This window comes from Haplochromis burtoni, unplaced genomic scaffold, assembly GCF_018398535.1.
Source record: "Haplochromis burtoni strain Fernald_Lab_line unplaced genomic scaffold, NCSU_Asbu1 Contig_426, whole genome shotgun sequence".
Lineage (NCBI taxonomy): Eukaryota > Metazoa > Chordata > Actinopteri > Cichliformes > Cichlidae > Haplochromis > Haplochromis burtoni.
Window position 1 is genome coordinate 73,832 of NW_024582787.1, and position 14,468 is coordinate 88,299.

At 38.9% G+C, this 14,468-nt stretch overlaps 1 protein-coding gene across 1 annotated transcript in view; it reads left to right on the plus strand.

The window, feature by feature from the left end:
* adamts6 (ADAM metallopeptidase with thrombospondin type 1 motif, 6) overlaps window positions 1-14,020 on the plus strand; it is a gene marked incomplete in the record, with an annotated part of 79,016 nt that extends 64,996 nt beyond the window's left edge. The window contains 5 exon segments of the mRNA XM_014341168.2: window positions 463-592; window positions 4,195-4,399; window positions 4,483-4,659; window positions 8,666-8,822; window positions 11,708-14,020. Coding sequence (XP_014196654.1) covers window positions 463-592; window positions 4,195-4,399; window positions 4,483-4,659; window positions 8,666-8,822; window positions 11,708-11,817 — 779 coding nt within the window.
* Between the last annotated feature and the right edge of the window lie 448 nt (window positions 14,021-14,468).

The following is a 14,468-nucleotide window of genomic DNA, read 5'->3' on the forward strand; positions in this document are numbered from 1 at the left end:
CACACACACACACACACACACACACACACACACACACACACACACACACACGCATCCATATCTCATTACATCTGCCAGACAAGTCTGCTGTGGGATATGTCCCAGGAGGGTCCAAACAGACCCGTTCCTGGTTGGTACGCATGCACGCGCACACACAAAACACATGCAGCATGCGCGCACACACAGTGGGAGGTGTGACACTGATACGGTAGCCCTCACTCTTTCTGGCAGAAGCCAAGGTAAAGAGCTCTCTGCTCTGTAAAAGTGATTTGCCAACATATCCTGCAAAGAATCACGAATTTGCATGTCTGGATTTACTACAGAATGAAAATGATCCCATCTCCGCTCTTAACACGGTGCACGACACCACGGCTGGCAGGCTTCTGTGTCTGCGAAGGCATTTTAATGTGCCAGATCAGCTGAGCTCCATGCTGCACTATTGATCAGTGTTTTCTCCTGCAGGTTCTCAGAAGCAGGAGTTAGCCTGTAAAAGGCTGGACGACAACTCAGTGGTACAGAACAACTACTGTGACCCAGACAGCAAACCTCCAGAAAACCAGAGAGACTGCAATACTGAGCCGTGTCCTCCAGAGTACGTAATACTCACTCATGATTCTTCTCTTTATGAGATGATTACTTTTGTAAAATCTGTCAAATGACTGAAATGAGAGAAAAATGATGAACAGAGTGAGTGTTACAAGGCCCAAGTAGAAGGTAACATCTCTAAATTGCTTATTTTGTCTCAGAATCACAGTACAGTGATAAAAAATTCAGAGAAAAGTTGTTACACTTAATAAAATTCCTTCTGTTTTCATCTGCTTATCAGGGTTTGGGTCATTAGGCCAGCAGCGGCGGCTCTAGCATTACTATAGAAACTTCCTTCTCTCCCACTACCCCTGCAGCATATTTAGGTTGTTAGTAGTCTGAAACAAGAGTTGTCTGACACAGATGCCCTTACTCCCTCACCTGGCTCCTTTAAATGCTTTTGAAGAATTCGGTTTCTCCTGCTTGTGTCCTATTCTGTCAGAAGGTAAATTGTAAATCTACAGCTTAGACCTTAGGCTTAGCTCCTATCATCATAACAGATAGTTGCACAGCTGCACTGATCCAGCCATCAGTCTTCCACTAAGTTGTTCCTCACAGAATTTCCTGAAAGAAACTTGAAACCAAAGGGGAAAAAAATGTAAATATTTTGATTTACAGTGTTGTTTCAGCATTAGGTGCTCTACTCCAACTAGGCTGCTTGGTATATTTGATGCAGTATGTTTTTTATATAGCGAAAGAAACCATTAAAACTAGTAATTGTAATATTTCACATATAAGGAAGTGAGAGTTTAGAAAAGTAATTATTGATCTTGAACTGGGTGGAACAGCTATGCGATGCAACTTGTAAACAAAGACATGTAAAGCAAGATGTGAATACCAGGCTAAAGTCCAAAGTGTGAATTTTTTACTCTTATATTTCCTAAACTACTAAATTGGCATGCAAAAACAAATTAATTAATCTATTTGCTTATTTTCTAAAAATCTTTAATGAAAGATGTCAAATTGCATATGTTCTTTGAATTACTATGCTTTAATAACAATGCAGAGAGATAAATACTCATTCATAAAAATAACAATTGTAATTATAATGGTATAACTGAAATTAGTTACATAATTTGTTAATTAAGAATGCAAGGGATGTTGACCATGGAGCTGAGGAAAACAGGAAGATGACAATGATGGTGTATGTATGTAGTGTGAGAGGATATGCAGTTTCCTGGTTGGACAGAAGATGATGTTGTGAGGATAGTGAGGACAGTGAAAAAGTGAGATGGAGGCAGATGATCAATGGTGGGCTGTAGCCAAAAGAAGATGAAATATTGGAAGACTGCAAACACTGTAAATATTGGGAAGTTGAGTTCTTCATTATGTCATTGCTTGGCTATTTTTGTGCTCAGTTTGGTCTCTGTCCTTGGCTTTTCCCACGCTAGATCGCATATTAGCATTCAAGTTAACTCATCTCCGGTGCTTATTCTAATTCTTCATTCTGTGTTTAGTGCTGATTTGAAGGAAATTCTGCCCAGGATACAAATGTTATTGATTGTTAAGTTGCGTACTGCTAATTTATGTTGGTCATGATGTGAAACAAATGCAAATGGAGTGCATAAAATGTGTATAGATGCTAATCGCTGTATTTGTGATGATGTTAATGCAACGTTAAGTATGTATTTGCTTACCTTTAGCTCTGTTTTCAGTCTCATCCCACTAAATGCTTCGTGTGATCAACTAGTTGGTAACTGGAGCACTACAGGGTATGAACCCAAAACATTTTGCTGAAACATGTAGGGGCATCGTGGTGGCACGGCGGTTGGCACTGTTGCCTCACAGAAGGAAGAATGAATGGGTCTCCGTGGGTTCTCTCTGGGTACTCCAGCTTGTTCAGAGACATGCACTTAGCAGGGTTAGGTTAATTGGTGATATGAATGTGAGTTTGAATGGTTGTCAGTCTCTCTGTGTTAGGCTTCAACAGACTGGCCACCTGTCCAGGGCGTACCCTGGCTTTCGCCCTATGGCAGCTGCAATACGTTCCATCCTGGATGGATGGATGCTATAATGCTTTTTTGACAAGGTAGTTCTCTGTAGGTTCATCATTTTGGTATGATCAGGATCTTTTGCATTACGTACTAACATTTAATGCATTGTTAATATAAAAACAATAATGAAAACACAGAGTATAGCAACCTAAGTTAATATTTTCAAAAGAAAAAGCCTCCATAAAAATGAGACTGACTCATGATATTAATTCGCCTTCAATGAGCCCTAGTTGTAAAATGTGTTTGGAAGAAAATAATAAAATAAAATGGCCGTGATTTATAACTTCATATGTTAACTATTTTCAATATCTGCTTCATGCCAGAAATAAGAGCTCTGAAAATGACCACCTGTGTTTGATTGTTTTGGCATCCTTACCAAACCTCGAGGGGTAACACACACGTATACAGGTGGAATATGAACTTGTGTTTGGTGGCCAAATGTCTGTAAATCCCTTCGCTGTAGCTGGAAGAATGGCCAGACTCACTTCAATAATGTCTGGAAAAAGAGGGATTAAATGCACCAGGTTAATTAGTTTCAGACTAGCTGACAATTATTTGTATATGAGAGGGAGCGCCAGTGTCTTTCAGCTGGGTGTCAGCCAAAAAAACTGATAGTATTGTAAATCTACTGTATCAGCGGTAATTTGTTTTCATATGTTCAGACTGCAGTCTTGGGTAATTTATTTTCACATCTGTATTCAGTGGTCGCAGACTTGTGGTATCGCATTTATTTTGATTAGTACTAGAAGGCCGTGTGTGTGTGTGTGTGTGTGTGTGTGGGGGGGGGAGTTAGAGCGCTCATGCGGCATTTGTGTTTGTTAGGAAGGCAAACACTCCTTTTGCAGCGTCAGGAAAGGCCGACTAAAGGAGACCATGTAAACACAATTGTTTTAGAATAGCCCAGGGTTTTATGGGCGCCGGTAATGAAAGCTAACACAGATGTTTGAACATGTCGTTAATTCTGTATACATTCCTTTAGATGATGTAATATCTCACAGGCTGGATGTGTTTGGAGGACTGTTGTCTGTGCAGTTTTATGATATTAATTCTAAAGTCTGGAGGGGGTTGAATATGACTGGGTCTAATTTTCTCAGGTTCTAAAGCTAATCATCCTGACATGGCATAGCACTAAAATGCACTCCCCAGCATTAGTTACCTGTCAGCCAGGCAGCAAGTTTAAACTTCTTTGAAAAGTGTGTAATTTCTTGTGGTATATAATTTTCTTTTATGTTGATGAGAATGGATATTACAGCAAATATTACAAAAGACAGCTTTCAAAATATTAAAACGGTTATTTAATAGTCTTATAAAAAAAAACCTATAATACTTTATGCTCTTTCTTTTTGTCCAGTGATACCACTGTCTTTTCTGTACATTAATTTAAAAAAGCCAGGCTAGGCCACTCAGTTGCCATATTTACCTTTTTTTTACTATATATATATTGATACTCTTGATACTGCAAAGTATTAATGTTTGATGCCTTGGAGTAGTTTGCTTCTTTCCCTCTTTGGCAATGTGACTATAGTAAAGTTATTTAATGTGTGTTTATAGTGAGTATAACCTCATAAAATCACTTTACAACAAAACTGTTAGCATTGGTTGCTCCATCCTCCAGATGGTTTATTGGAGACTGGTCAGAGTGTCCGAAGACGTGCGATGGAGGGATAAGGACGAGGACAGTCCTCTGTATCAGGAAGATTGGTCCCGCTGAGGAGGAGACACTGGAGGACACTCACTGTTTGACTCATCGGCCTATCGAGAGAGAGTCCTGCAACAACCAGTCCTGTCCTCCAAAGTGGGTCACTCTGGATTGGTCCGAGGTAAGGCCAGTAATAATAAGTGTTTTTCTGTAACTCATTGCACTGTCAAGATATGTGTTTAACACTTTTCCTTCCCTCTGTAGTGCACACCTAAATGTGGTCCTGGCTTTAAGCACCGCATTGCCTTGTGTAAGAGCAGCGACCTCACCAAGACCTTTCCGCCTGCCCGCTGCTCGATCCATAACAAACCTCAAGTCCGAATGCGCTGCACTTTAGGGCGCTGTCCTCCTCCCCGCTGGATCCCTGGTGAATGGGGACAGGTAGGACCTTGTCTCTCTCTAACTTCTTCCACAACAGTATGGCGGTTAATCCTACTGGCATGTTTAAAAGACAAAGTTTCCATAGATAAAACTCCATGTGTAGGTGAATGATTTGTATCATTTACACCTGGATGAAATACTGGGGATTCCAATCAGGCCTGTGACGCATGTGAGTGCATAGAGGCTGTGTTTGTGATTCCAAGAGTTAAAACAGGCCTGGAGTATGTGATCGGCAGCAGTAATATCTTCTTGGCTGTTTGAAGTTTATCTGCACCCCAGACGAGGCCTCTCTGTCACTTCCAGGAACAGGGTTTTGAGGAAGACAGAGGAATAGAAGTTTTGGGCTCACCCTGATATGACTTAGTATGCTCTGAAAAAGCTGCTCAACACTTTACAACACAGCTGACTCATATTGCTGAGAGGACGCCAAAAAGTCGTGCGTCAGAGATAGTTGTATCTACAAAAAGTATGGCTTGTTATTTTGTAGGATTTGTTAGTAACTCAGTGTAGAAGTGGAATTTTAAACAGTGTGCTCTGATGTTTAGAAGGCAATTGTGCAAGGATTGTGTGCTCTGATGAAGGTGATGTCATGGTTTCAGCTGTGCCGATCAGGTCAGAAGTCAAAGGTTGAGAGTCTGGCAGTTTAAGTCATAGCTTTCTGGGTTCTTTTCATATCTGCCACATGCCCGTTAACACACACAAATATCGATAACACACCTTTACAATTTAGTCTGAGCCATAAACAAAGCAGACCAAAATGTTAACCTCAACATAGTTCATCAAAGGACAGGCTTCTTGCCATGCTGAGCCAAAGTTAATACCTCATAGACCAACAGCTGGAGTCTGCCCTTACACAGCGCTTTCTGACACACTGTAGAAGTGTGTGTGTGTGTGTGTGTGTGTGTGTGTGTGTGTGTGTGTGTGTGTGTGTGTGTACTCTCTCCCCCACCTATTCTGTTTTTCTGGCTGTAATTACAAGCTTAGCCTCCACTACTCTCGTCCCTCTCTGGCCAGCTGACCCTCAAAGTGCCAGAAAGGGGGGATTGTTGCCAGCTACCAAGATCCCAGTCTCCCAGGCCAAAAGGTCTCCAGTTCAAATCCCACTAAAGTTACACCACTGACGTACGCCATCTGTCATAGCTTGCAGCGGGCCCTAATAAAGACTCTCTAATTGGGAAGGGATGACATGCAGGCTCACTGATCTAAGGCAGCCAGAGAGAATCTGTGAAGGTGACAGAAAGAGGTGGGGGGTGACTGGGTTTATTTCACACACTCGTATATGAGCACACACACATAGTTATGGCTCACAGGTGTGTTTTTTCTCAGCCTTTCCAGCATCAGCTCAGATGAACAATTCCATTATAGAGTCGAAAGTGTGCTGGCACCTACACCTTTTGTTTTTTATTAGTTTTACTAGTTTGTTTCTGTCTGTTTTTTTCCTTCTACAAAGGAGATTAGCGGCTGCCCACAAGGCCAATCTCACTTTTTATAACAACTAGCATATAAAGAGGCAGGAGCGCATTTTGTGTTTACCAAAGCAAATGTTTTATGCACCAACAAAGCAAATTTACAGTTATATTATGAGTACAGCCTTAAAGTACAGAATTTCTGCTGTAGTTTGAGCGGTGGGACATTAATATCACATTAATCTTTGTTGAATTGCAGCCATTTTTAATTTGGACAATTTACCGTATTCATAAATAAAAAACTCATACTTCTTGGAGAATCTTTCAGGCTTCCTGCCTGAACCTAATAGAAATCACTAAAAAATGGGATTCGTCCTTTGCGACGACTTTGCCAGTCCTTTACTGCAGTTTCTCTTTTTTCTTGGGTCATTTGATCTTAAGTTTGCCAAAAAAAAATAAAAAATCATTCAATGAGAACTAGTCTCCCAGCACCATTAGACAAGTCATGCATGTCAGTGCGTAACATTGATGCAATATGTTTTGGAACATCAGTTGTTCAATGGCTTTTATTTGCTCTCATTACGTGTTTTCATCATGAATCATGGAGGACTTGGATAGTTATATGCTTGCCTCTTAAGAGCGTTCTTCACTTGGCTGGATTTTTTTTTTTTTTTTTTTTACTGGAAAGGATGCTGCAATCATCATCATCATCATACAGTGCTGTGAATAAGTATTTGCCCTCTTCCTGATTTCTTTGTTTATCGCATATTTGTCACACTTGAATGTTTTAAATCGTCAAACAAATTTTATATTAGTCAAAGATAACCCAAATAAACACAAAATAATTTCTAAATTGTGATTTTATTTATTAAGGGAAAAGCTATGCAAACCTAGCTGGCTCTGCGTGAAAAAGTAATTGGATCCCCCCCCTTTTTTCTTTTTTTTTGGAAAGTTGGGCTCAGTTTCACCAGCCGAACCCGTGCCTGATCACTGCCAGACCTGTTGAATGAAGAAATCACTTAAATCGAACCTAGGCTCAAAGGTCTTAGAAAACAACACATCATGCCACGATCTCAAGAAACAGCTGAAAACAGAGACATTGAAATGCATTTGTTTTGGAAAGGGTTACAAAGCTGTTTGTTAGGCTTTTAGGCTTTAGGACTCCAGTGAACCACAGTGAGAGGCATTGTCCACAAATGGAGAAAACTTGGAACAGTGCTAAATCTTCCCAGTAGTGGTCAGCCTACCAAAATTAAAACATCAGTGACACAAAAGAACCCAAAATAAAACAAAAAAAACCTTCAAGATGCCTCATGATTCATATCTTCATGATACAACAATAATAATAATAATTTTCAACAATAAAACTCCAAACAATTTCAGTATTGCAGCAGAAACAGATGTGTTCCTGTTAGTCAAATGTTTTTGATTGCCCTTTAGATACAAGGCAGATTTTAAGATTTATTTCAGTATAACAACAAGAAAAAAAGAAAATTGACCAACTGGCTGATATCCATTACAGCTCTCCCATTGCCCAAACCTATATCAAGCTACTCTAGGTGCCAGTATACCCTCTGCATTGATCGCTTTTTGCACCGCCTCATTCGCTCATTCGGAGGAAGCCGTTGTACCATTCTCCTGAACAGTAGGTTTCCCCACTCAGATGATACTGCTAGGAAGAGAAGAAATCCAAACCTGAAGCAAAGACTGTTTAAATGTGTGTTTATTTCGGGATTTGTTTGTTTTTTGCTAGCATATAATTCACGGGAATATAATAAAATGGGGTAAAAACTGACACAATCTTACACTGGTGTCTGCAACCTGTGCTAGGTTACAAAAATCGAGAGGTGCACAAGTGACTGAAGCGTTACAAATATGATGTGTCACAAAGGATGTGACATCAAGCTCAGCACATGTGGCAAGCATAAAAACAACAAACTTTGCTATCTTTCTCACATTTTTGTTTGGGAATGTCTTTCTTTATTTTGTTTTTTTGCAAATAAGATTTTTGATACAAATTATTATAAGCAAATAAATAAATGTAATAATAGTTAAATGTGGGGGAAAAAGCTTGAAGAGAGCTTCACGTTTCTTTTTGTGATCATGAGCAGAATTACTAACCAGTCTAAACCCTTACTATACTTGTGCACAAAATATCCCTTGACAAGCAGTTTTCAAAAAAGATGTTGCAAAAGCCTTCAGAGGGTGAAGAAGAAATGAGCAGAGGGAAAGAAAAGGAAAACAAGACTCACAACAAGTATAAAGTTAAGAGAATGCCAAAAGGTAACCTTTTCAACCTCATTTGACCTGTTTGCTCAAATTTAGGAAAATGAATTCAGATTGAGGAAGGTGACTCTGGTTGGCTCTGTGTGCTCCCTCCCTTTGTGCCCCGGTGATTGTTTGATTGGATCAGGTCGTACAGTGTATGTGTGCATGTGCCGGGATTACTATGTGTGTGGAGGTCCATGAGGGAGCGCAGACTCCCTGCCTAGCATTCAGGGTCACAGAGAAAAGATGGTCCTCATTTAACTTGTTAAATTTACTGGCTAAATATGGTGTTGCGCTGACAGTGACTTTTGGTCTGGTGCTCTTTGTTTCAGTGTTCAGCACAGTGTGGTCTGGGCCAGCAGATGAGGACGGTACAGTGTCTGTCCTACACAGGACAGCCATCGAATGACTGCGTAGAGTCCCTCCGACCAGCCACCATGCAGCAGTGTGAGAGCAAGTGCGATGCCACCCCGATCTCCAGTGGTGATGGTGAGATGATGAAACATGCCATCGTGTCACAAGCAAGTTCAGTTAAGAACTTGCTTGTGCGAAAAGTTTACTTCTTGCAGTTTTCGTCACGGTCGAGAAGACAATTTCTGATCTGCAGTTTCTTTATAAGCAAAGGTTGATTGCTTTATGCTCATAGATATTGTGCTGTAGGTGCTCAGCTTTTACACAAAGCCCCACTTGAAAAGGTTATAAACTATCTCTATCTTCATCTTCACTGTTCTACTATGACCTAAACACAGTTGGATGACACGCTCTTCTACACTTTGCCAGCAACATTAATCTTTCCAGTGAGGTTGGCCCCTAGTCAAAGCGAAGCAGCTCAACCCTCCATATACACTTACACATGATGGATGGCTATTCAGATATGTAGAGAAGGGGCCTTCGATTAGCCTGAATGGAAAACGTGAGCAGCGTTTACAGGCTGGCTAATGGGATTAGCTGTAGGCTAATTGTTCCTTTACGGACAGCAGTGAGGCAATGTCTCGTTTCATTTGGCTCTGAGAAGGCAGGGGCCAAAGCCTAATAAGGGAAGACACTCTGATCATGATAAGGCATTTAGAGCACTGCCTGTCTGGCATCCAGCTAGCAGTCTGTGTGTGTGTGTCTGTGAGTGTGCATAGTAGGGATGGCAGCCAGCCCAGTTAGTGAACGAGGCCAGGATCTGTCTTAGTCTCTGCATCCAAGTATAGTTGCAGTTTTATTCTATTCAGACCTGAGGGAGATCCACAAGCTCTCATGTAGCAGTTTAGTCCAGTTTGTATATCTCATATGTTATCATTACATCGCTGTTTAATGACTTGCCTTCATTCTGAAAGTATTTAATAAATACGCAACCTCTTCTGACCATCTATTTTAACCTATTTATCAAGTTTGCCTTTGCTGCAAAACAAAAGCTAGATGTATATGTGTTATTTTTATTAAATATAATGTTGCAAAGAAAAATGACTGTATATTATTAGTGTTGATGAGATATCATTTGAATTTTGATGTAGCACACATTTGGAGTCAGCATGTCAGCTATCACTGGATTTTCAATTCGGAAATACTTCAAATGATTGATAATATTGTTCCATGAGAACAAGATGTATATAAAAGATGCACAGTGCTGTGAAAAAGTATTTGCTTCTTTCCTGATTCCTAGGTGTATATATATGTATATATATTATATATATATATATATATACTATATATATATATATATATATATATATATTTATATATATATATATATATCTTATATTGTTATATACTATATATATATATATATATTTATGTGTATATATATAATATATGTGTATAATATATATATAATGTGTATATATCATATATGTATATATATATGTATATGTATATATTATATATATGTGTATATATGTATATGTGTATGTATATATATGTGTATTATATTATGTATATATATATGTGTATGTATGTATGTATATATATATGTATGTATGTATATATATATGTATGTGTATATATATATGTATGTGTGTGTATATATATATATATATATATATATATATATATGTATATATATATATATATATATTTATATTTGTGTATATATGTATATATATATATATATGTGTATATATATCTCAGCAAACACATTTTAATATTAGTCAAAGATTACTTGTGAAAATGCAGTTTTGAAATAATGGTTTCCTCTATTAGGAGAAAATAGCCTACCTGGCCCTATATGAAAAAGTAATGGCTCCCTCTTGTTAAGTCATGAATTAACTGTGATTAACCACATTTTTTGGAAAGCTGAGTTCAATTTCACTAGCCACAGCCAGGCCTGATTACTGCCAGTCCTGCTGAATCAAGAAATCACTTAAAGAGAACCTGTCTGACAAAGTGAAGCAGATCTCTAAAAAATCTCTAGAAATAACACATCATTTCATGATCTAAGGAAACAGCTGAGAAACTAACATGCCATTGACATTTATCAGTTTGGACAGGGTTACAAAGCCATTTCTTAGGCTTTGGGACTCCAGTGAACCATGTTGAGAGTCATTATCCACAAATAGAGAAAACTTGGAGGGCAGGCCAGCTTACCTAAATATACTCTAATAGTGCATCAGCAACTCCAAGAGGTCACAGAAGAATCCAGAACAACATCTAACTGCAGGCCTCATTTGTCTCAGTCTAGGTCAGTCTTCATGATTCAACAATAAGAAAGAGAAAAATGGCATCCATTGGAGAATTTCAAGCCAAAAACCACCGCTGATAAATTTTTTTAAAAAAAAACCCCACAAAGGCTCGTTTCACATTTGCCAAAAATATCTTGATGATTCTAAAGACTTTTGGCAAAATATTCTGTGGACTGACAAGACAAAAGTTGAAGAAAGTTTGAGTGCTGTTATATTTGGCACAGTCAAACATGGTGGTAGTAGTGTACTGGTCTGGGGCTGCTTTGCTGCTTCAGGGCCTGGATGAATTGCCGTAATTGATGGAACCATGAATTCTGCCAGAAAATCCTGAAGGAGAATGTCCAACCATCAGTTGACGACCTGAAACTTAAGCGCAATCGGGTTATCAAGCAAGATAGTAATCCAAAACACACCATCTAAGCTAAGGGTGGCACAACCAGTTAATACATTAATACAGTGCCATGTAGATAGATATATGTAATAGATATATTTATATATAGTCTAGGGAAATAGGGGTGGTTTTACTTAAAAGGTGACAATATGTAGATGATTGTGTTATGTTAGGTATAAAAACTTTCTTGTGTGTGTGTCTTTTTTTTTAGTCAGCTCCTATGACGAGGAGTTTTCCTCTTAAACATAGCCAGACTAATAAAAGATATGTTTTCTTTTGCTGTCTTTATATCTGAGGTCTTTTCTGTCTCTCCACAGAATGCAAAGATGTAAACAAAGTGGCTTATTGCCCGCTGGTACTGAAGTTCAAGTTCTGCAGTCGAGCGTACTTCAGACAGATGTGCTGCAAGACTTGCCAGGGGCACTGACCCTTTGAATACAAGAGTGAGACAAGAAGATGGTCATAAAGGCAAGAACGATGGAGGGATACAGTGCTTAAGAGGGTGAGAAGAAAACAGCAGACTGGAAAATGCATCCCGACTCTGAACCAGTGGAAGAATGAAAAAGTTGTCAATGTTGAAGACGGGAGAAAAGCGAGGATTTCCCTGTTTATCATACCCCATACTCCTGCCCTCTGTCGTGGTGGAATCTAAACCACTGCTCAGCCAATGATGCTGACACAAACATTATTTTTTTGTTTTTTACATTTTCACTTCTGTGAAGTGGAACTCGGAAGACTAACTGTTGGTGATGTTATCTTTTATTATAATAATAATTATTAATATCATTGTTAGTCTTCCTCAGTGTTTGTTTTTTTTACGAATCCAAAGTGCTGGACACATCGCTCGCAGAGGATGTACCCCGGAGATTAGAAGAGGGGGGATGGGAGACTCCTGTCTTTGGGATGACTGTGATGGTGCTATTGGCAGAGCAGGCTTCGGTGCACTTTTTTCATGTAAATACCAATTTACTGCTCAAATGCAACAGAGAATCCCTGTTGGTGTACTGTATATTTATTGTACAATCCAAAACAGAGCTGATATATTGTCCTCTGATCATCTTTTCGCCAGATAGTAGCCTATTGTTATGGAAGGGAATGTAATGTGATTGAATTCATATTCAGTTTCTTTTTTGCTTGAGTGAAAATATTACATACTGTAACATATGTTAAACCCTTGTATACTGTAAGGATTTGTATATTATATACATATGTTAATCCAGGGCCAAAAATTACACCGTGGTTATTGGAGATTTTTAAATCTTTTTTTTCCCCCAGCTGGGTGCCTTAGTTCTTAACAGTCAGGTAAAAGTTCACCCAAAATCACCAAAGTCATCTTTTCAAATGGTGCCTACGCCACATGAAAAATTAGTGACCAGACCTTTACTAGCATCTTACTCAGTTTGGTATTAAAGGATTTATAGGTTTTGTTCATCTGAGTTGAAGTGCAGTCACCATTACATACTCTCTTTAAGGATCTTTTTGAGGTAAACTAATAGACCCGCAGTTTGCAAAATGGCCTTCTTACCAATGATTACATGAAAAGATTGATATATGAGGTCTGGGCAAGACGATCGTTAGCTCAGGCCTCAGTCACAGTTTAATACTGGCAACACAAATAGGGTGATCCTCAGCAAACGTCCCTGTGATTGCTTTAGTTATTAGCAGATTGCCACCTTGGTCACCTGTAGTTTGCATGAAAGATGCCAACTTATCTGCAGACATTTATTTCTTGAGCTTTAATGACATTTTAATTAGTTATTTGCTTTTAAAGAATAAGTTGTGTCTTACTGCTGCAACCTACATATTTTGGAATGTGTAACTTTTACTTTGAAAGCATATGTTTAGGTTACACTTACCATTTCACTACTGCTTGGTAAGTCCGCTTCTTCCATGCAAAAAACAGCTGAAAATGGAAATCTGTCAGTGTCCAAAGCAATTTCAGAGAATTTTTCTGTCCAGCACCCTTGCAGCGACCAATTTATGCTAGTGACTGCCAGCAACCTCCAGCAATCAGTTGCCAAACAGTTGTAAAATACACATGGGGGTTGGCAGGAGGTCATTAACTGGTCTGCACACTAGTGTGCACAGCTGTTTGACTAAGACCTTAGGAAAAGTGGAGGGAAAATGCTGACTAGCTAGGGTGACGTGAATCAACCTATTAGCACATCTAAAGCTCACCAATTTACAATTAACATTTAATGTAAAAAAAAATTAATAATGATGATTAAAAGTCTCGATTTAAATGTAAATTAGGACATAAATCAGTAAGTGTTTATAATGTTGCTTTTGTCTTTAGTACAAAACCAGCTCCATATAAATGTCGTATGAAGACCAGTTCAGCAACAGTTTGCAACAGCTAATATGTCTGTTTAATTTAGCTCTGTGATCTTTAAATAAGCAGTACTGTATCTGCTTGAAGCCACCAATGCAAGCAAAGACTTAATTTGAAGATTTGGTTGTCAATATTGTTGAACACTTCTGGCTTTATGGGAGGTTAATCACAGGCTGCCTGACTTGTGAAGCTGATGCTTTAAGGGGGACTAATGAAATAAATGTAGCCTACCCATTCATTCTCATCAAAGATGCCCACTGGCACAGAAACTGAAACTGAAAACACATTTTAACCCCCCCCCCCCCCCGAAAAAATAAATAAATAAATAAAAATAAAATGGGGGAATGTGATATGGGACAAAATAGGAAGGCATCTCTCCAACCTTCCAGCCTTTTAGACTAAGCTAACGTGTGGGATCATTCACAAGGAAGTGAACAGGCCTGTTTCACAAATATTGAGATATTCCTGTTAAATATACATGCAAACACCACTTTTGTTGCCAGGCTATGTCAGCTGGCTTCACTCTGCTGCTCACAGACTCCACATTCTGCCTCCTACCCCCATCATGTTCATCATCATCATCATCATCATCACCTTTGTCCCATAAATGAATAAAAAAAACAAAACAAAAACAGCATACTCAGTGGTGCTTGCCCTGCTCTTGTACTTTTTTTATTTTTTAATTTCCAAGAAATACTGTGTTTACCTCTCTTTCCTCCTGCTATGCTTCGAGGCTTGCGGCCTTC